This window comes from Narcine bancroftii, chromosome 1, assembly GCF_036971445.1.
Source record: "Narcine bancroftii isolate sNarBan1 chromosome 1, sNarBan1.hap1, whole genome shotgun sequence".
Classification (NCBI taxonomy): domain Eukaryota; kingdom Metazoa; phylum Chordata; class Chondrichthyes; order Torpediniformes; family Narcinidae; genus Narcine; species Narcine bancroftii.
Window position 1 is genome coordinate 106284513 of NC_091469.1, and position 23188 is coordinate 106307700.

General features: G+C 42.8%; 1 protein-coding gene across 6 annotated transcripts in view; it reads right to left on the reverse strand.

The window, feature by feature from the left end:
- The window catches only part of LOC138762226 (collagen alpha-2(I) chain-like), a 512086-nt gene that overhangs the window by 119582 nt on the left and 369316 nt on the right, over positions 1-23188 (reverse strand). For all 6 annotated transcript variants that reach the window (XR_011356852.1, XM_069935862.1, XM_069935881.1 and 3 more), the window contains 4 exons: positions 13083-13136; positions 5295-5348; positions 2708-2761; positions 740-793 (listed from right to left, as the gene is read on the reverse strand). Coding sequence is in view for 5 of the 6 variants with exons in the window: in XM_069935862.1 (XP_069791963.1) it covers positions 740-793; positions 2708-2761; positions 5295-5348; positions 13083-13136 (216 nt within the window). In the remaining variant the exon portion in view is untranslated. The remainder of the gene's footprint in view (positions 1-739; positions 794-2707; positions 2762-5294; positions 5349-13082; positions 13137-23188) is intronic.

Below are 23188 nucleotides of genomic sequence, written 5' to 3' on the forward strand. Positions count from 1 at the left end.
CCAGGCAGAGACACTCCGCTAACTTCCTCCGGCATTGAGAGTCATCCGTGAACCCAACCTGCAATCTTCCTCTGGGTTTGCTGCTGTTCTCCTCCAGTGCAAGTTCTTCAATGCACTGTATTGTTCTCACAAACTAGTCACTGGAGACAATGCCTGGGACATTATCGTAAGCCTCCAGAATGGAGGACCATCGCCTTCCCAAGATCGTGTTCTATGGCGAGCTCTCCACTGGCCACCGAGACAGAGGTGCACCAAAGAAGAGGTACAAGGACTGCCTAAAGAAATCTCTTGGTGCCTGCCCCATTGGCCACCGCCAGTGGGCTGATCTCGCCTCCAACCGCGCATCTTGGCGCCTCACAGTTCAGCGGGCAGCAACCTCTTTGGAAGAAGAACGCAGAGCCCACCCCACTGACAAAAGAGAAAGGAGGAAAAACCCAACACCCAACCCCAACCCACCAATTTTCCCTTGCAACCGCTGCAACCGTGCCTGCCTGTCCCGCATCGGATTTGTCAGCCACCAACGAGCCTGAAGCTGACGTGGACATTACCCCTCCATAAATCTTTGTCCGCGAAGCCAAGCCAAAGAGAAGAGATATACATAGCAGTGAGTTCAACTTTTAAAGATGAATGAGTGGCACAAGTGATTGAGGGTGGAATGAAAGAGCAGATTGGTTTAGTTGAGGTAATAATTCCAAAAACCTTTCTGACAGAAGCATCCCTACACTAAGGGCAGACTTACCTTTGGACCCTGATTCCCCTTCTGTCCTTCTGGCCCCCCTTTTCCAGCTTCTCCCTAAAATTGTGATCAATGAACATAAATATTACAATGTGCTGTGAAATAGTTATATGAGCTTCCAAGCACCAACATAATGCAGATTCTGGGCTTTTTCTTTATTCCACAATCAAAGAGATTTTTTTCCCATTGTTTTCTGGTATCCACAACACTATTTCATGATAAAAATAGAAATACTGAAACACTCAACAGGTCAGGCAGCATCTGGGGAGAAGGAAATTTTCCATTAACCCATCAACATAATTCAGCTAAAATGGAACTTTGTTTTCTCTTGCTAGAAAGCAGAGCAACTAATCAGTGGTCCAGCCACAAATCATTCAGATGCTGTATTATGTTTAAACAGAAATATATTCACCCAGAGTGAAACATGAAAGTCTTCAGACACTGTAAGTGTAGTAAAAATACAGAAATGCTGGAGGAACTCAGCAGGTCTCACAGCATCCATAGGAGGTAAAGATATATTGTTATTTTTCAGGCCTCAGCCCTTCTTCAAGGTGCAAGTAAAAAGCAGGCAGGCATCTGAATTAAAAAAGCTGAGGAGAAGGGAAGAATGGGAAGGGGGAGTGCAGACCAACATATAAAAGGGGTTAATTGGATATGGATGGGACACAGGAGAGAGGAAAGGTGACAATTAGCTGGAGGGAGGGGTTTGTTTTGGGGTCTGTGGAAGTAGAGCTGGGAGAAGGGAGACAGGGAAATAGGAAGAAAGAGAAAGGAGGCATAGGGAAAGATGGAGGGGGGGGGAGAGAGAGAGACGGGGGTAATGGAAACCAGAGGTTGATGTTAATGCTATCCGTTTGGAGGGTTCCCAGACAGAGTATGATGTCTTATTCCTCCACTTTGTGGGTGGTCTCAGACTTGGCAGTGCACAAGTCCATTGATGGACATATTGGCAAGGAATGGGGCAGGGAATTGAAATGGGTGGCCACTGGGAGATCATTCATTTAATGTAAGTATTTTATGCAACACATCATAAATGGCATTTCAAAGGATCTTCTTTCAAGAGGAGTGTCAATTTGATCAGAAAGGTACAGGTAAAAACCTTGCAATTTGCAGCATTATTCTGAATTATTTAGCAATAACCATTAACGTTTTTTAAAATCAGCTACATCGAATATAATCACAGCACAAGTATTTACATCAAAAACGACGCTTCACCTCATGGCATCTCAAAGTCAAAAGTATCGTGCAAGAAGTGTGTTGTCATCAGAGGTGACAAAAGTAAATACGTGCAACACAATTAGCTTAGCGTTTGGCTCAATACTATTATAGCTTGAATCCCACGGTATCTGTAGGAGTTTGTACATTTTCTCTGTGTCTGCGTGGGTTTCTTCCAGGTGGTCCAATTTCCTCCTACCCTTCACAATGTACTGGAGTTGTGGGTTAATTGGGGTATTTGGGCTCATGGTCCACCATTTAAAAAAAATAAAAACTACAATTAAAAAAAAATTAAATAAAATGCCTGGCTCTGACAACCAAAGGGCAAAACTTAAGAAGTGGAAGATTTGGAGAAAATAAGGGTTCCACTTGGTAAATATGAAGCTGCTTGTGTGACACAGATAATGTAACTTCACTGCCAGCAGGTTTTGTGTTGTGTTGGAAGGGGTGTTAACATTGACCGTGTTGACTTCATGCCTTTCTCTGAAGTTACCCTTGGTCATTCAGAGGAAGGAGGAGATTGCTGTTATGGGTGTAGATCTCAGGACGATGAAGTTGGAAAGGGGATCAGATTGGAGACAACAGAAAAAACTATCTGAAAATGAAAGTAGAAACACAACAAATAGAACAGTTGAGACATTACCAATAACATTTCAAATAGCAAAGTATAATGGGGTCACAGTTTAGATTAATGAACACATCACCATTGGAAAAGGGTAACTGGCAACTTTCCACAGGATCACAAACACTGAATACCTTGGCTCCTCTTGATCCCGGCCTTCCTCGTTCACCCAAAGACCCTGGAAGTCCCTGCGGATAGCAGACAGCACCTTCAATCCCATCAAGTTTCCAATGCCATTCTACCACTTAGGATATCAGGGAAAGTCAATAACATCTTACATACAGTATGGTTGGTGCAGCAGTTGACACAATGCTTTTTACAGCACCAGCGATTGGGACTGGGGTTCGAATCCCAAGCTGTCTGTAAGGAGTTTGTATGTTCTCCCATATTTACATCGGAGCTCTGGTTTCCTCCCACTGTTCGAAACGTACCAAGGATGTAGGTTAATTGGGTGTAAATTGGACGGCAAATGGCCTGTAATCATGCTGTATGTCTAAATTTAAACAATTTAAAATAAAAAAAACATACAAGATATAACAGCAATAAAATTAAAACATGTCAGGACTGAAAAGAAAAAGACATCTTTAAATATTTATCAGTCACAGAAAATAATGAACATATTGGATTCTGAAGAGGCTGTGCTGAAATGTTGAGGTATGTCTCATCTCAAACATCGTTCTTTCTTAAATCCTAACAGTGGAAATGTGGTAATAACGACGAGAAGCAAATGTGTCACACGTCGCCATTTTCATATAAACTTGGCAAGCAACCCATAATCATTGGGTGCTGCTGTAATTTTATGATTGACCACAAAAAAAAGATGGAAAGAAGGGGGTGGGGGGCATTTTTCCAGCTGCTAACCTCACTGAAGACTTCTTAGCATGTCTGGTTATGAAATGACTTTTCTAACACTAAATTACTAATTCTCCACACATTCATCCTCCTTCAATGCTCCTCTGGGAGTTTCAAGTATCAAAATCACTTTTTACAATTTATACCTCTTGTAATGTTGTTACATGATGTCAACACGATTGCATAAATGCAAGACAAACCTCTATAAACCTCGATGGCAGTCTCACAAATGGAGCTAATACTTTGGTGCAATTCAGAGAAGGAATGTCCTTGGAGATACCAGGTTAGAGGTTTCTCCATGGTGTCTGGCCTTTGCATTTGCTCCAGGCATGTCTGGTTCATGTGACTCGGTGAACTGCCATTGTCCACACAATCTTAAACCTGTGCCAGAGCTGAGATGAATGATAAAAACTCTCCAGGAGCATTGGGGAAAAGTAAACATCTCCACAAATGAATGTTCTCTCCCAACCACTGTCTTTGATGGTTGGATACTTAAACATTTGACCCTCTGTAGATGGCCAAGTGGAAAACTAACAGATTTGCTCCTTTCCAATTTTGGATTGAAAATTTGTGTAAATGAGTTTACATAAATTGAGTTCTATTTTGTCTGAGTCTTGAATACTGATGCTATCATCGTTTTGTTGCAAGGTCTCAGCTAATCTGCATCTGATGTGAAAGATGGAAGGGATTCTCCGAATTATGCAGAATAATTACCCCCTGAAAGACAAGAGCAGAAATCTTCCTCTCAACCCTGCAAAATAAATAATGAAATCCCCTCTACACTTTTCTGCAAGTCCACAGGATGGCCCAAGGAGCATCTGATCTTACCCCTACTTGCATAGAACACACATCAGGACAGCACAGGAATAGGTTCTTCGGCCCACATGTCTGTGCTGAACATAACATTTAAATCAAACCAAACCTCTGCTGTATGCACCTGACAGATATCCCACCATTCCCTTCTTATTCATAAGTCTGTCTTGAAGCTTTTAACTGTTACTGTTGTATCTGCTTCCACCTCTACTCCTGGCAGCCCATTACAGGCACCCAGCATTTTCTGCATAAAATATTTTCCCCACCTATCTCCCTTCAGCTTTCTCTCCCTCACCTTAAACCCACGTCCTCTAGTGGGTGACACTGGTCTCCTGGAGAAGAGATTCGGACTGTCCACCCTATCAATACCTCTCATGATTTTATACACATCTATCTGGTCATCCCTCAACCCCCTGACATTCCAGAGAACATAAGCCAATGCTGCAACATTCAGTTCCAGTGGGAAGTGCTTCAATGGGAATGAGACCAAGCAGTTAAGACAGCAATGGGCTTTTGCAGATAGAAAATTAAGTGGAATAATAAAACCCATATTTCCTCACAGCTTGGAGGAAGGTTATTTCATCATTGCCAGATCAGCGATCAATCCCATCCCCAGTCAAAGATCAACCTCTTTCTTGATAATGTGCTTTTCTTCTTGGATGGCACCTTGTCACAGGATGGATGGACAGGAGCATACTCCGTCAAACTGCCTGCTCATTGTTATATTTAAATCTCTTTGATTAACATGGAAGTCGGCCAAGCAGTCACGTGAAAAAGTTACAGACTGAAGCTAATGCTAAAATGCAGATTACAGTGGGATGTATCTCAATAGCTGTGATATTTGATTTGTGAAGGCTGCAGTAACTTTGATTCACCACAGTCTTGCCCCAGGTTATAATCACATTCATAAAGTAGACAGCATATGCATCCAAAATACTCGATCATGTGGTAGCAATGTCAGATATTGGCAATTTTCAAAGCACTTTGGAATCCAAATGTAATGGTGTGATCAATATTTTGATTCATGTGTAACAATTTGTCTTGCATCACACTTACATCCAGGCCTACAAATCCTTGTGGTCCTGCAAGTCCAGGCTTTCCAGTGGGGCCCTGAATTTATAAAGCAGGCACAAAGTAACCAAAAAAAAACAACACTCATGAATGTAATTCCTTATTTCACATTTTAAGTTCTTCTACTAAATTCCAAATCATGGAATTGAAGCAAATATAAGCTTTTAGCTCAAACCAAGAAAGCCTTGATATAGTTTTCACAGGTACTTAATTGAAAGTGAGAAATTACTTTTATTATTATAGGATTACACATTGTGGAAATAGGCCCTTCAGCCCAACTTGCCCACACCAATCAAAAATCTCCCACCCACCTTCGTCCCACCATATCCCTCCAAATCTATCCTATGCATAGGAATTTCTTCACCCAGAGGGTGGTAAATCTACGGAATGTGTTGCCACGGGCAGTTGTGGAAGCCAGAACAATGGGCGTATTTAAGGCAGAGATTAAATGGGTCTTGATTAACAAGGGCATCAAAGGTTATGGGCAGTGGGGCTGAGTGGGAAAATGGATCAGCTCATGATTCAATGGCAGGGCAGACTCAATGGCCTGAATAGCCCATTTTTGCCTCTACGTCTTGTGGTCTGTGCATGCACCCAAATTTTTCTTAAACACTGCAATAGAACCTGCCTCCTCCAGCAGCCCATCCCATACACCCTCTGGCTAAAAAGTCATCCTTCAGGCTCCTGTTGAAACATGGTCCCCAGGATCATAAATGATAGTCTCTCAGAGGAAAGTTGCTTCAGTAGACAGATCAGTGAGGCCACAACTGGGTCTGCTATAAATCAGATTAGGAGTCATAGAGCAATAGTGTTTGGGGACTCTTTATTTAAGGCAGGGAGTTCCAGGGTCTTGAAGAAGTGACTGAAGGATGGTGTGTGGCTTAAAGGGCAACTTCTAGCTGGTGGGGTTCAATACTTTTGCTGCCCTTGTCACTCCCTCTTTTCCAACAAGCAGTAGATAGCCCCCATTTCCCATTACATTAAAATGTTTGACCAAGCTTTTGGATGTCTGCCTGTGAATTTATTAACTTGTTTGGCATTGCACCAAGATGTTTCACTCTATAAACAAACTTTTCAATGCAAGTTCTGCTGTCCAATCATAAATTGTTCTAAAGCAGATATAAAGCTATATTTGAGACATCAATAATGGATTAATCAGAAAAAAAAAGGTCCAATGATGGAATGTTGGGTTGAAATGGTCATTCAACATTTCCGGTCCAAACCCTTTATCAAGACTGAAAGAGAATAGGAGAAGTTACATTTATAAAGGGTGAAGTTACATTTATAAAGGGCGAAAGTAACTGTGGGAGGGGCCAAAAGGAGATGGGGTAGAGGACAGAAAGCATGAGAGGTGAAGAGGCAGGTCGAGGGAGAAACCATTGGGAAGGGGGGGGAAAATAAGTTAATGAGATTATAGCATTGCTCAGCTAACTAAATGCATTTGAAGTCCACCATATTTAATTATTCCATTTGTCCTGGCTCAATTATTGCCAGATAAGGAACACAAGTTGTTTAATTAAGGACGAAAGTTGGCTTCCTGGGAAATCTGACCAATTATAGTATCACTCTTCTTCCCTTAGCCCAGTCATTATTTTCCCTCAAACATTCATGACTTTGAACTCCTCTTTCAAATCACCAGTCTAGTTGCTGTTATATAATACAAGGAGAAGTTTGTACTCTTGGTGAGGGAAGCAAAAATACTAAGCGATTCTGGCAGGATAGTTGCAGAGTGGAAGCTTCCCCTGCTAAGAAATGTCGAATGGGGGAGAGGTAACGAATCTCAAACTCAGGAATAGGCCAGTTGTGGCTGGAACTCCTTCATTCTAGGCATGGTGAATCCAAATCCAAAGGTTCATTTTATTGTTATGTAATAATACAGTAAAATGCCTGATATCCCACATCTATGGGGATTGGTAGATGTCAGATATGTGTATTTGCTGTTTGCTTGAGATTGTGTGCTGAGTGACTGGTGAAATGACCATTAGATATGCCAATTTTAAACGCGCAATTTTTTACCTATTTTCCCTGATTTTTTTTTTTGCTGGTTGCTTGTGGCTGCCGGTTAATTGAATTCCAGATAACAGATATTATACTGTACATAAAAAAACTGATATACTTCATCTTTTGTCTGCTATAAGGCAAACAAAGAGTCACCACGAGCATTGCACAGTACCAGAGCCCTGTGGAGGCCCCATCACTGACTGCATTAGAAACAGATTTTGAAAGATCTTGTGGTGATATGATTACGTGCACTCACTGGCCTGCCCTCCAGGTGTCTCCCTGCCTTGGCTCCTCCCTTAGTCCTGCCCAAGTGACCCCGGGCCATAAAGGTCGAGTCCCCTCTCATTCCCACTCATTTCCTAGTCTGGACCCGAGCCAGCAGTCTTTCTGTCTGCGTCATTATTGGGGCTACCAATAGCGCCCAAAAATTTATTGAACTAGATTTTGAACTCTCCGGTTATGAAGAAATTGCTGCGCCCCGAATGGCTGGAAGTAGACCCCCAAGTCTCGGGTGCATTGGTGCTCTTCGAGCAGTGGGTAAACTGCTTTAACAACTTCCTCAACGCCGCTGCGGAGGTGGTCGACTCGGATGAAAAGAAACTAAAGATCCTTCAGGCATGAGTCAGCCAGAGGGCCTATTTGGCCATCCAAGGCAGCGCAACCTACACCGAGGCGATGGCTGAGCTGCAGGCACTGTATGAGCCGAAAGTAGCATGGTTTACTCCTGTTACCTGCTGGCGTCCCGGAAAAAACAGCCTGGTGAGTCCACTGAAGAGTTCACCCGGTCCCTGGTCACACTGGGAAAAGACTGGGAGATCCCACGTGCATGATATCGCTGATCCAGTGCATGGAAGAGCTGATCAGAGATGCCTGTGCGTCGGGGTTGAGGTCGACTACATCCAGAAGACTTCTCAAGGTGGACCTGCTCCTGCTCCTGCTCAAAATGGACTCGGCCCAGTGCCAAGCAGTGTCGATCGTGGGCAGAAGCGGGCCATTCTCGAATGTTCCACCGTAAGGACTGTCGGCCTGGGATTCAGTGTCGGGCTTTAGCGACCCAACTGTGACTGCAATAATGCTATCTGCATCGTCGAGATGCAACTTCTGCGGGCAGGCCAGCCATGCAAGGCATCTCTGCCCTGCAAAAGGAGCAATGTGCTTGGGCTGCGGGATAAAGGGCCATTACCAAAAGGTCTGCAGGTCCTGACCGCAGTCCGGGAGCAGCATGGCGTGTGTTCCTGAAGAGCTTCCAGCGATGACTGCGTGCGCGGTGAGGGAGCGCCATCTTACCGGCCACTGCTCCCAACCTTGGCATCTCGGCCTACCGCTTCAGTGACATCACTTCCGACCGCCACGACTCCACTTCCACCTTCTTCTTCATCTGAGGCTGCGTGGTCAACATGGAGGTCGCTATCTTGGATGGGCCTCCCATCGATAATGACGATGAAGAAATGCCATTCCTAGCTTTAGTGACACTGAACCAAGCCAGTCCTCACCTGATCTCGAACTCATTGATGCAGATCGAGGTGAATGGGCATAAAACGAACTGTCTTTTTGATAGCGGCAGTATGGAAAGTTTCGTACACCCTGACGTGATCCAGAGACTCTCCCTTCCGGTCCGACGCATGACCGGGATGGTATCAATGGCAACAAGGGACCAACAGACGAGTATCCGGGGTTATTGTGTAGCATCGCTAATAGTGGGGGGGGGGGGGGGGGAATGTTATAATGACTTTGTGTTGCTAATGATGCCTTGCCTCTGTGCGCCGATCCTCCTGGGCCGTGACTTTCAGAGTCAGTTCAGGAGCATGACGAGGGCGTTTGGAGACCCCCCCAACCACCGCTGACCATCTACAACCCTCAGCATTCGGATGTCCATCCCTGACCGGATGCCCAACCTGTGGTCCCAGTAAGCAATCTCCAGCACCGTCCTGTGGTCTCACCACCTCACGGGTGTGCCCTCCGTCGCTGTTCGCGAACCTTACCCCGGATTGCAAACCGATTGCCACCAATAGTAGGTGCTATAGTACGGAAGATATGCAACTTATCCGGACTGATGTTCAGCGACTCATGGCAGAGGGGGATCTTAAACCCTAGCACCAGTCCCTGGAGAGCACAGATCCTCGTGGTCAGAAGGGCAGGCAAGCCCCGGATGGTAATCGATTACAGTCAGACCATCAACCGCTTCCCCCGTATAGCCGACTTGGTCAACAAGGTCGCCAAGTACAGAATTTTTTGACCATTGACCTTAAGTCAGCTTACCACCAACTTCCCCTCCGTTCGAGCGATCAAATCTATACCAGATTCGAAGCCGACGGAAAACTCTTCCACTTCTTGTGGGTACCCTTCGGTGTGACTAACGGTGTTTCTGCCTTTTAGAGAGTAATGGACCAGATGGTGGAGGAACACGGGCCGATAGCAATGTTCGCCTCCCTCGGCAATGTCACCATCTGCAGCCATGACCAGCAGGACCATGATGCAAATCTCGCAAAGTTCTTGCAACTTGATGTACAACAAGGACAAATGTGTGTTCAACACGGAGCACCTGGCCCTTCTTGGATGCGTTGTGGCACATGGTGTCATTGCCTCTGACCTTGACCGCATGCGCCCACTTATGGAGCTCCCTGTCCCAAACACCCTGAAGGTGCTAAAAAGGTGCCTGGAGTTGTTCTCTTATTATGCACAATGGGTGGCCAACTACACCGATAAGGCCCACCCCCTAATTCATACGACTACCTTTCCATTATTGGCGGATGTCCAGGCTGCTTTTGAACAAATTCGAGGAGACATTGCTAAGGACAAGATGCATGTCATGGATGAATCCGTCCCCTTTCAGGTGGAAAGTGATGCCTCCAACTTTGCACTGGCCGCTACATTAAACCAGGCAGGCAGGCCAGTAGCATTTTTTTCCCGGACCCTTCACGGTCCCGAACTCCAGCTCTCCTCCATTCAGAAGGAGGCTCAAGCTATCGTTGAGGCGATGCGCCACTGGCGGCACTACTAGCCAGTAAGAGATTTACCCTGTTCACTGACCAGAGGGCAGTGGCCTTCATGTTCAGTGCCAAACAACGGGGTAAGATCAAGAATGACAAGATTCTGAGGTGGAGGATTGTAATGGAGGATTTAGACCAGTTTATGCAAGAAGGGATGCAGTTGCATCAGAAGACATAATCTCAATTCCACCACGAGGCTCAGGCATGCATATGAATCAGTAGACATAATCTAATTTACACCATGAGGCCCAGAGATGCAGTTCAGTTGCCTTTTGTTGGTCGTAGACTGTCAGGAGACCTTGAAGATAATTAAATCATTTATTCAAAGAGATAAGCTATGAGTAAACAATTCTTTGGGTAATATAAGCCATGGTCCCACTGCTGAAGTGGAGACTCTCTGAGAGGTGGAAATGTCTCTCAGCAAGAAGAAGAACTTCTAGAGTCCAGCCAACGTCCCAGTGAAAAGTGCCAGTGAAACTCAGCAGATCATGCGGCATCCAAAGGAAGTAAAGGGTAATCGTCGTCTTGGGCCTGGGCCCTCCTTCGTCAGGTAGGTCAGGTGGTAAGTTAGTGCAGTCACTAATACAAAGGAGAAGGTGCTTGGAAAGCTGAAGGGGCTGAAGGTGGGTCAGTCACAAGGATTGGATGGACGACACCCTAGAGTTCTGAATGACGTAGCTGAAGAGATTGTGGAGGCAAGAGCAGTGAGCTTTCAAGAATCGCTTGTGGGGAGGTGAAGAAGCTGCTACCAGCGCCCTGACAACCTAATACAAGTATGCAGTCGTTGCCTCGCCTTGGCAGTTGGGACCAGTCCAGGCGTTGATAAGTATAATTGGGAAGGGCTTGCATATTGTAGTTTAAAATCAGCTTTTCAATTTGTAATAAACATTTGTACAAACTGAACTGCTCTCGGTGTGTGTGTCTATTTTCTTTCGGTGGCTCAAACACTGTGACCAATCTAAAATGAACAAAGTGAGAGGTACAAGTTTACCCAGGACAATGATTGAATTATCCACCTACAACCATGACATCTTGTACCGGCCGGATAAGCTGAATGATCCCCGGACGCCCTATCCTGAGGAATGTGCACCAGCACGACTGTCTCCAGATCCTGCACGATAATCTGTGCCATCCCGGAGTCACGAAGTTGTATCATTTTGTCAAGACACGAAACCTCCCGTACTCCATAGAGGATGTCTGCTCCACGACCAGACGCTGCCAAATCTGTGCCGAGTGTAATCCTCAGTTCAACCGGCCAGAGAAAGCACACCTCATCAAGGCCACCCGCCCTTTCAAACACCTCAGCATTGATTTCAAGGGCCCCCTCCAGACCACAAATAGGAACGCCTACTTCCTGACGGTGGTGGACAAATTTTCCAGGTTCCCCTTTGCAATTCTCTGCCCGCATATGACCTTGGCTACAGTCATCAAGGCCCTGACCAGCATCTTCACTCTGTTCGGGTACCCTGACTATATTCATAGTGACCTGGGAACCTCGTTCATGAGGAGGTGTGACAGTACTTTTTGGCCAGAGGCATAGCCACCAGCTGGACCACCAGCTATAACCCCAGAGGTGATGGCCAGGTGGAAAGGGAGAACGGCACCGTCTGGAAGGTGGTGCTCCTGGCCCTTAGGTCAAAACGTTTGCCAGTGTCCTGCTGGCAGGACGTCTTGTCCGAAGCTCTCCACGCCATCCAGTCGTTACTGTGCACCGCATCTAACACCACCCCGCATGAATGCCTCTTTGCTTTCCCTAGGAGGTTGGCGAATGGTTCCTCCATCCCTCCCTGGCTGACAACCCCAGGGCCAGTTCTCCTTCGGAAGCACGTCAGAGGCTATAAGACGGATTCACTGGTTGAACTGGTGCACCTCATACATGCAAATCCTCAATACACATTTGTGAGGTTCCCAGACGGCCACGAGGACTCTGTGCCCATACGAGACCTGGCAAGGGCCAAAAACCCTGTGACTGCCTTGCCGGCTGCTGACCACGTCACGGACCCGACGGTGCTGCATCAGAGCACGACCCTGGAGTCCGTGCTGCCTGCCTTGCTGCCAGACGTCCAGGCATCTACCCCCCATGTAGCTGCGGATGACCCCCTCAGCACTCCAGGAGTCCACCACCACCACCCTAACCCTGACAGTTCCTGCAGCAGATGTTCCCCTGTCAGCCCCCTCTCCGGAGGAGCGCCGTATGGACATGTGGTTCGGCAGACAGAGGAGGCCGCCTATCCGGCTCAACCTCTAGCCAGTGGTGGCGTCTGCTTCTCCCACCCACCTTGTATATTAATTGTTAATACTGCTGTTCTTGATATTATTGTTACTGTATTATCCCCGGTTTTGCTGTTGTTTTCCGGTGGGTTCCATTTTTTTTAAAGAGTGGGTGAATGTGGTGATATGATTGTGTGCACTGGCTGGTCCACCTTCTGGGTGTCTCCCTGCCGTGGCTCCTCCCCCAGGCCAAAGAGGTCAAGTCCCCTCTCCTTCCCACTCATTTCCTAGCCTGGACCCGGGCCAGCAGTCTCTAGTTCAATAAAGCCTATCGTTCCCCTCAGTCTTTCTGTCTGCATCATTATTTGGGCTACCGATAGCATCCAACAGATCTCTGGCTACTTGATGAATCAAGGGAAATGGGACTAGTGCATGCACATGTTGTTGAGGTGGAATATTGATAGACATGTTGAGCCAGGCTCAAGGTCTCCTAAATTTTATGTTTAGCCTTGATACAGAATATCCCAGCATTTCTACTCTCTTTCCAATGAACTACTGGCACCTCACTTACCATTTCTCCTCTTCGGCCAGGAATTCCATCAACTCCTGGGCATCCTGGAGGGCCCTGTAAACAATATTAAAAATACATTATTAAACATCATTGCTGTCACACCATGGGATCATCCACAGTAGAGAGTGAAGCAAATGTAAATGAATAAATTTCAAAGTTCAGATTTATTGTCAGAGTACACACATGACACATGCAACCCTGAGTTTCTTTTTCTGTGGGCCAGGAAGAATTTCTACTTATCGATAACTGTAAACTGTACTCAAAAAAAAGAGCAAACTGTGAACAAAGTGACTGTGCAAATACAGAAGTATAAGTATTTAGTAATAAATAAATAATGAGCAAAGTATGAGACTTTAACTGGAATGACATTGCAAGATACTTTTTATTGGCTGATCTGAGATGACTCAATGGGAAAGGCATTGATAACATTATGATGTACGAAGCAAAATCTATGAAGTAGGGATAACAAAAGGAGTGGTGAACCCACAAAGTCTACCCCATGTCAAATCTATTACAGTGGATGGCAGGTGGTGGTGGGGTCTTGAGTAAAACCTCGTGTTTGGCGTTATCTCACAAGACAGTGTTCCAGCCATAGTGTCTGCCAATGAGCAGAGGGAGATGAGTTGTGGAGTTGGGGTCGGGGTAGCCCGGGAACTTGAAGTAATTGACAGCACGGAGAAGGGTATCCGATAGCAGAAACATTTAGTGACCAACCTGGAGGAAGATGGAAACCACATACCCATGGCATTGCCCTTGGAGGGTCATCTAGTTCTAAGTTCAGAATCAAAGCCCACTGGTATCACAGAAGGTTTTAATCATTGATCATGTTCCATATTCATGATCTAGCTCAGGCTCTGCCTTGGTGCTTGCAGAAGAACCTCAAGCAATTGCTGTGCATCTGAGCATTTCCATCAACTGACCAGCACATGCTACATTTAACGGGTCAGTCACTCACACCATTGACCCTTTGCTAATCAGCTGCCTTGTGCATGTTGACTAGACACAATGATCATGAATCTGTGCAAAGCTGAACAAAATAAATTTCAGAACTTTGAACAAGAGGGCATTAAAAAAAATGTTAAATTTACAGTGAAGGCTGTGGAGGATAAAATGCTTCATGTAATAACCGGAAGAGGGTAATTTTTACATAATTCCTGGCCTGATTCAGTAAGAATGCAGACCATACAATGTGTTTCCAATGAACATGATGGCCATTAAATAGTTTTTTTTTTAATTTATTTTTCACACTATGAACCATATCAATCAAAATACACACAAACATTTCCATCTTAAATATACACAGTGGCATTTTCTCTCCTTGTTTCCCCCCCTCCCCTACCTTCCCTCCCTCCTTCCCAACCCCCTCTAAACCCATTAAACGTTCAACATGTACATTACAATAAACCCATTAAACAATGTCATCACACAATGAAAATAAACAAGAAAATTGTGTCATCTACTTTTACACACTGGGTCAGTTCATTTTGTCTTCTTCTCATTTTATAATTTTAGGGGGTGGAGGTCCGCGGTAAGCCCTCTCTGTTGTGTTCCATGTACGGTTCCCAAATTTGTTCAAATAATGTGACTTTATTTTTTAAATTATATGTTATTTTTTCCAATGGAATACATTTATTAATTTCTATATACCATTGCTGTACTCTCAGGCTCTCTTCTGATTTCCAAGTTGACATTATACATTTTTTTTGCTACAGCTAAGGATATCATAATAAATCTTTTTTGCACTTCATCCAGTTTGAGGCCTAATTCTTTACTTCTTATATAACTTTGAAGAAAGATCTCTGGATTTTTTGGTATGTTGCTTTTTGTGATTTTATTTAATATCAGATTTAGATCTTCCGAAAACTTTTTCACATTCTCACATGCCCAAATTGCATGTACTGTTGTTCCTGTTTCCTTCAGACAGCGAAAACATCTATCTGATAATGTTGGATCCCATTTATTTAACTTTTGGGGCCTGTGTAACCAATTATATTGTATCATGCGTAACCTCATGTTTATTATATTTTTCATAGTTCCAGAGCATAACTTTTCCCATATTTCATTTTTTATCTTTATATTTAAATATTTTTCCCACTTTTGTATGGGTTTATAGCTTATTTCATAATTTTTCTTCTCTTGCAGCTTGATGTACATGTTTGTTATAAATCTTTTTTATTATCGTTGTTTCTGTAATCACATATTCAAAGCTGCTTCCTTCTGGTAATCTCAGTCTGCTTCTCAATTTGTCCTTTAAGTAGGTTTTCAGTTGGTGGTATGCAAACATTGTACCATGAGTTATTCCATATTTGTACTTCATTCCTTTAAATATTAATACATTATTTCCCAAAAATCAAATTTCTATTCTTTTAATTCCTTTTCTCTCCCATTCTCTAAAGGAAAGGTTATCTATTGTGAAAGGGATTAGTTGATTGTGCTTCAATAATAATTTTGTTAGATGGTAATTTGTTTTTTTTCCTTTCTACATGATTCTTCTTCCATATGTTGAGTAAATGGGTGCAGTACTGGTGAACTGCTATATTGCACCAGCTTTTCATCAAACCTCCTTGTTTGTACCATTCTGTTAATTTATCTAGTGCTATCCTCGGTTTCCCCCCTTTCAATAAGAATTTCCTTATTATTCTCTTTAGTTCATTGAGGAATTTCTCTGTTAAGGGAATTGGTAAAAACTGAAATAACTATTGTATCCTTGGGAAGACATTCTTTTTAATGCAATTTACCCTCCCTATCAATGTTAGTGGCAATTCTTTCCAATGTTCTAAGTCATCCTGTAATTTCTGCATTAATGGCTGATAATTTAATTTGTATAGGTGGCCTAAATTATTATATAATCTAATAACTAGGTATCGGATTGCTTGTGTTTGCCATTTAAACGGTGATTCTTTTTTAAACTCTGTGTAATCCGCATTATTCATTGGCATCGCTTCACTTTCATTTGCGTTGATCTTGTACCCCGATATTTCTCCATATTCCTTCAATTTCTTATGTAGTTCTTTTATTGATATTTCTGGTTCTGTTAAGTATACTATGATGTCATCTGCAAATGAACTGATTTTATATTCCTTCTCCTTTATTTTTATCCCTTTTATTTTATTTTCTGTTCTAATCAGTTCTCCCAAAGGTTCTATTGCTAAAGCGAACAGTGAGGGAGATAGTGGACATCCCTGCCTAGTTGACCTACTTAACTTAAATTGGTTCGATACATATCCATTTACTGTCACCTTTGCCAATGGTCCCTTACATAATGCTTTAATCCAATTAATATATTTCAAATGGTTTTATCAATTTGTTTTGCTCCTCTTCTTGCAATTTCGGTAGTTCAATTTTAGCTAAAAACTCTTCTATTTTGTCTTCTTTCCCTCAGTTCTCAGTTCGGTATAATTGTTCATAGAATTCCTTAAAAGTTTTCATTGATCTCTGTTGGGTTATATGTAATTTGCTTGTCCTTCTTACTTGATGCCAATACAGTTCTTTTAGTTTGTTCTGCTTTAAGTTGCCACGGTAGTATTTTGTGCGTTTTTTCTCCTAGCTCGTAATACTTCTGCTTTATTTTCATTATGTTCTTCTCCACCTTATATGTTTGTAATGTTTTGTATTTTATTTTTTTGTCCACCAATTCTCTTCTTTTTGTTGCATCTTCCCTTGTTGCTATTTTTTTTCTGTACTTACTATTTCCCTTTCCAACTGTTCTATTTCCCGATTGTAGTCCTTTTTCATCCTAGTTACATAACTTATTATTTGCCCTCTAATGAAGGCTTTCATTGCATCCCATAATATAAATTTGTCTTTCATTGATTCCATATTTATTTCAAAGTACATTTTTAAGTTGGCATTCAATAAATTCACTAAATTCCAGTCTTCTAAGTAGCATGGAGTTTACTTTCCATCTATATGTTCTTAGTGGGATGTCCTCCAGTTCTATTGCTAATAACAGGGGTGAACGATCAGATAACAATCTAGCTTTATATTCCGATTTCCTAACTCTCCCTTGGATATGGGCTGACAACAGGAACAAATCAATCCTTGAGTATGTTTTATGTCTACTCAAATAATATGAGTATTCCTTCTCCTTTGGGTGTTGCCTCCTTCATATATCCAAAATTTGCATTTCCTGCATTGATTTAACCATAAATTTGGCTACTTTGTTCTTTTTGTTTGACTTTTGTCCAGTTTTATCCACCTTTGGGTCCAAATTAAGGTTAAAATCCCCTCCTATCAATATACTCCCCTGCGTATCTACAATCTTCAAAAAATATCTTACATAAACTTTTGATCCTCTTCATTAGGTGCATATATATTGACCAAATTCCAAAATTCTGAATATATTTGACACTTTATCATTTCATACCTCCCTGCTGGATCTATTATTTCTTCCTCTATTTTGATTGGTACATTTTTATTGATTAATATAGCTACACTTCTGGCTTTTGAATTATATGATGCTGCCGTTTCATTCCCTACCCAGTCTCTCCTTAATTTATTATGTTCCACTTCAGTTAGATGTATTTCCTGCATGAATGCTATATCTATGTTTTCTTTTTTCAGTAAATTTAATAGCCTCTTCCGTTTGATTTGGTTATGTATTCCATTAATATTTATAGTTATATAGTTCAACATGGCCATTTCATACTCTGTTTACACGACCTTTCCCCTTTTCCCCATTTTCATCTTTCAGTTTTCCCTTTTTGAACTCAATGTATTACAACACTTCTAAAACATAAAATACTTCAACAACTCCCACATCTAAAATTCCCTTAACCCCAAATGTCCCCCCCCCCTCTCTGAGTTGCCCCTTGTCCCTTCCGGGCAACCATAACTCCCCACTCCATTCAGATTGCAAACCCACTCGGAAGCGTCAATTGATTTCGCAGTGACTGTTATTCTCTCCCACCCAACCCTCTCCAGAAAAGACTTTTATCTTCATATATAACAAAGCTCACCCTCTTTCCCCCCACCTTCTCCCTTTTCTTTCCCCTCTTTAGTTCTTACTTATACATTATTTTTACATCCTTATATATAGTTTGTTGTCGTTCTTCATTCTTGTTACATCTCTCTTTCTGTCCTGCAGGCATTCTGCAAATTCTCGTGCTTTCTCTGGATCCGAGAACGGGATAACTATTTTAAGCACAGCTGGATATCTTAACATAAATTTATAACCTTTTTTCCATAGGATCGATTTTGCTGTGTTAAACTCCTTCCTCTTCTTTATAAATTTAACCTTTTTTCCATAGGATCGATTTTGCTGTATTAAACTCCTTCCTCTTCTTTAGGAGTTCAAAACTTATGTCTGGGTAAAAAAATATTTTTTGACCCTTGTATTCCAATGGTTTTCTTTGTCTTCTCTAATTTTATTCCTTGCCCTCTCCAATATATTTTCTCTTGTGTGTCTCATAAATTCTACTAAAACGGATCTTGGTTTTTGTCGTGACTGTGGTTTCGGAGCTTGTGTTCTGTGTGCCCTTTCTATTTCCATTCCTTCCTGTATTTCTGTCATTCCCAGGACCTTTGGAATCCATTCTTTTATAAATTCTTTCATATTTTTGCCTCTTTCATCTTCCTTTAGGCCCACTATCTTTATATTGTTTCGCCTACTATAGTTTTCCATTATATCCATCTTCTGAGGTAACAACTCTTGTGACTCTTGAACTTTTTTGTCACTTTCTTCCAATTTTATTCTTAAGTCATTCACTTCCATTTCTATAGCCATTTCTGTCATGACCAGCTCTATTCTACTCACTTTTTCTTCTGCACTTGTCATTTTTCTTTTCATTTCACTAAATTCTAATGTCAACCATTCTTTTAATGCTTTCATTTGTTCTTGAAAATTTTTTTAATCTATATCCTGTCCATCTATTTTACCTTCTATACCTCTGTGCAGAGCTTGGCCTTCTTCTTCTATGTCTGCTCTTGGGTTTGTGTCTTCTACTTCTCTTCCTTGTATCTGTGTCTCTTCTGACTTGCTTGTTGAGTCGCTTGCTTCAGTTTATTGGGTGTTTTTTTGCATAGCTTCTTGTTGTTGGTCCTCTTCTTCTGGGCTAGTTATCTGTTGGGCTTCCTGTTGCTGTTTTTCTTTCTTATCGCTCCCTTTCCCGTTGCTTTCCTCTTCTTCCAGCTGAGAGCCCTGCTGTCGGGCATCTCTCAGCTGGTCGCGCTGTGTAAGTTCACTCTACAGCTGGGCCCCCCTCCCGTTGGTGTTTTCCTTTTTCTTGGTGTGTACATTGCGCACTTCTGTTTGGCTCAGAAAGCCATTTTTGCAGTCCCGCGGTCAGGAGGTCGCGACCCTGCGGGGTCTCCACTAACCTCGGGGAGCGGTGTCCTCTCTCCACGGCGGCTCCCTGCCTCCTCATGCAGGTAAGGCCTTCTCCTTTCTCTTCCGGCATCTTTCCTTCTTTTTTTCCTGTTGTTTTTGGTTTTTCCTTCTTGGGTGCCATTTTCTTTCTTTTCTCCACACCTTTATCTTTTATTTGTTGTGTTTTGTGTTTCTTGAGCTTTGTGTTTTCTTCACTTTATTTCTTCTTTTCTGGAGAGGGCTGGTATTCTCCTACCAGCCAATACTCCATCACGTGACTCCTCCCATTAAATAGTTATGTTGAGTCTTTATTCTGTTTTCTGATAGAAGAACATGAACACGTCATGCTATACTAAAAACACAGAAATGCTGGTGGAATTCATTGCATCATCCATAGGAGGTAAGTATAACCACCATCCAGGCCATGCCCCCCTCACACTTCTATCATCAGGGAGGGTGTACAGGAGGCTGAAGCACCCAGCGGCACAAGGACAACTCCTTCCCTTCAATCATCAGATTTCAATGGACAATGAACCACAGACACCATCGCACTTTCACCTATTTTCTTGCACTATTTATTTATTTGTTAAAATGTAATTTATACCAATGTTTGCACTGCAATGCTATATCACATAACAACAAAGTTCGTGACACATTCATGAGAATGCTGATTCTGATCCTGAACAGACATTTCAGGCCTCATTACCTTCTATGGAAGTTGCTAAATTGGAGTTCCTCCAGCATTTCTGTATTTTTTCTGCAGACTTTCATGTTTCACTCTACAAAATACATATAGAGCAGCAAAACTCTCAAGGCTGTACCAAGAATACGAGGTGCCATTCCAACATTCTTTATTGTGGTGTGTTATTCCCAGTTCCCTGTGCTTATTCACCACGTGGAAAGTTATCTCTCTCCTGCATTGAAGGACTTTAATAATGGGGAGAAATTGAATGAGATAGAGCAGAGGAGGCTTTTGCTGACCTGATAGAAGTATACAAGGTTATGAGAGGCATTGATCAGGCAGATCATCAGAACCTTGCATAAGTTTAAGTAAGGAGTTTTAAAGGGGATCTGAGGGTAAGATTTTGGTATCTGGAACTCACTGCCAGAGGAGGTGGTGGAATCAGATACAGTAAACAACGTTTGAGAGATTGAATAGACAACATATAGAAGGATATCATCTTGATGTGGGCAAATGAAAATAGATTTTCATTTTGTTGGTTTCCTGCAGCAAGTTGGTTTCAGGTGGGTTTAAATAAAAGTGGAGCGAGAACCTCGTTGACTGTTTGGAGTCTGCAATACAGGTAGAGCCAGCAGCAAATAAAAAGAAGGGGAGCTCACGAAGAGTGGCCAGTGTGTGAGTGGCCCATTGCAGGAGTGGAGTATCAGAGGCTGTGGCTGAAGAGGCTTCGGCAAGCAGAGTCTGAGCTTGTGGTGCAGGAGTTGAGGCAAGGTGAGGAGTTGAACCATCTGGTTGAGGAGCAAAAGGGTTCAGCAAGGAGGGACAGTTAAGCACAGATTTTTGTAACTTTTTAATCTGTTTCATAGACAGTGCGAATGGCAGCCAGGACAGGGGCATGGTCCATTTGAAGAATGTGGATATTCAGGGAGGACAACACTATTCCTGACAATTTCATCTGTGAGAAGTGTATCCAACTGCACTGCAGCTCCTTACAAACTTTGTTAGGAATTGAAGCTGGAGTTGGATGAACTCTGGATCATTTGTATCATTCGAAAGGCTGAGAAGGTGATAGGCAGGAATTACCAAGGAGCTAGGAAGGGGAAAGGGTATGCAAGGATACTCCTATGGTCATTCCCCTCAATAACCCATATACCATTTTGGATACTGTTGAGAGGGAATGATCTACCACAGATAATCCATGGCTATCAGGTTTCTGGAAGAGTCTGGTCTTGTGGCTAAGAAAATGAGGGAGGAGAAGAGGCAAGCTGCAGTGATATGGGATTCCATAGTTAGGGGAACTGAAAAGAGTTTCTGTGGAAGAGATTGAGAATCCCGGATGATATGCTGCCTCCTGAGTTTCATTCTCAAGAGGGAGGGTGAGCATCCTGATGTTGTTGTCCAAATAGGGACCAATGGCATGGGTAGGAAGGATGATGAGGTCCTGCAAAGAGAGTTCAGGGACTTAAGTGTGAAGTTGAAGGAAGGGACATCCAGGTCTCAGGATTGCTACACATGCACGTTCTAGTGAGGTTAGAAATAGGAGGATAATGCAGCTTAACGCATGGCTAAAGACATTGTGCAGGAGGGTGGGCTTCAAGTTTCTGGATCACTGGGCCCTCTTCAGGGATGTTGGGACATGTATTGGTGGGATAATTTGCATTTGAACTGGAGGGGGACTAATAGCCTTGCAGGAAGGTTTGTTGGTGCTGCTATGGGGGTTTAAACTAGATTTGCAGGGGCATGAGAACTAGAGTGCCAGACCAGATAGTGGAGGAGGGAAAAGATTATGTGAAAATTGCATACACTGTTGTACATGGTGGAAATATTCTCAGGTGCATCTATTTTGATGCAAAGAGTATTGTAGGAAGGGCAGACAAGCTTAGAAAGTGGATTGGCACATGGAATTATGACATTGTGGCCATTAGTGAAACAGTTTCTTGAGGGGCAGGACTGGCAACTCCATGTTCTGGGCTTGCATTGCTTCAGATGTGATAGAGCGGGAGGGATGAACTATCACAGCTGCGCTCAGGCTGGACAGACCAGAGGTCTTGTCTACTGAGGCTATATGGGTGGAGCTGAGGAATGAGAAAGGTATGATCACCCTCATCGGGTTGTAAGATGGACCACCCAATAGTCAGCAAGAATTGGAGAAAATCCACAGGGAAATAGTAGGCAGCTGCAGGAAACAGAAGATTGTGATAGTGAGAGATTTTAATTTTCCACATATTGACTGGGACTCCCATACTTAAAATGGCTGGCTGGCTGGCTTGGAATTTGTCAAATATGTCCTGGAAAGTTTTCTAAATCAATATATTGAGGTACATGCTGGAAACAGTGCAATACTGGATCTCCTATTAGGAACAAGACAACACAGGTGATAGAAATGCGTGAAGGGGGATATTTTGGGTCCCTTAATCATGATGCCATTAGTTTCAAAATAATTATGGATAAGGATAGGTTTAGTCCTTGGGTTGAGATTCTAAATTGGAGAAAGGGAAATTCTGAGGAAATGAGAAAGCATCTAGAAAGCATGGATTGGGCTAGGATGTTTTTTGGCAAAGATGTGCTAGGTAAGTGAAAGGTCTTTAAAGGTGAAATTTTAAGAATGCTGTGGTTGTATGTTCCTATAAGGATTAAAGGAAAAGTTAATAGGCATAAGGGACCTTAGTTTTCAAGGAATACTGGGGGTCTGATTAAGAGACAGGTGTATAGAAGGTATAGGCAGCAAGAAGCAAATGAACAAATTGGCATAGAGTCAAGAGAAGCGAGGCAAACAAGCAGTGAGTTATGGAACCGATACAGATTAAAGAGGAGGAGGTGCCTGCTGTCTTAAAGCAAATAAAGATGGATAAATTCCCAACACCTGACAAGATATTCCTTCACAACTTTGAGGGAGACTCGTGAAGAAATTTTGGGTGCTCTGGCATATATATTTAAAATGTCCCAAGCCACAGGTGAGGTGCCAGAGGATTGGAGGAAAGCTCATTTTGTCCTTTTCTGAAACAGTGGTTTTCAACCTTTTTCTTTCCACTCACATACCACTTTAAGTAATCCCTATGCCATAGGTGCTCTGTGATTATTAAAAGATTGCTTAAGGTGGTATGTGAGTGGAAAGGG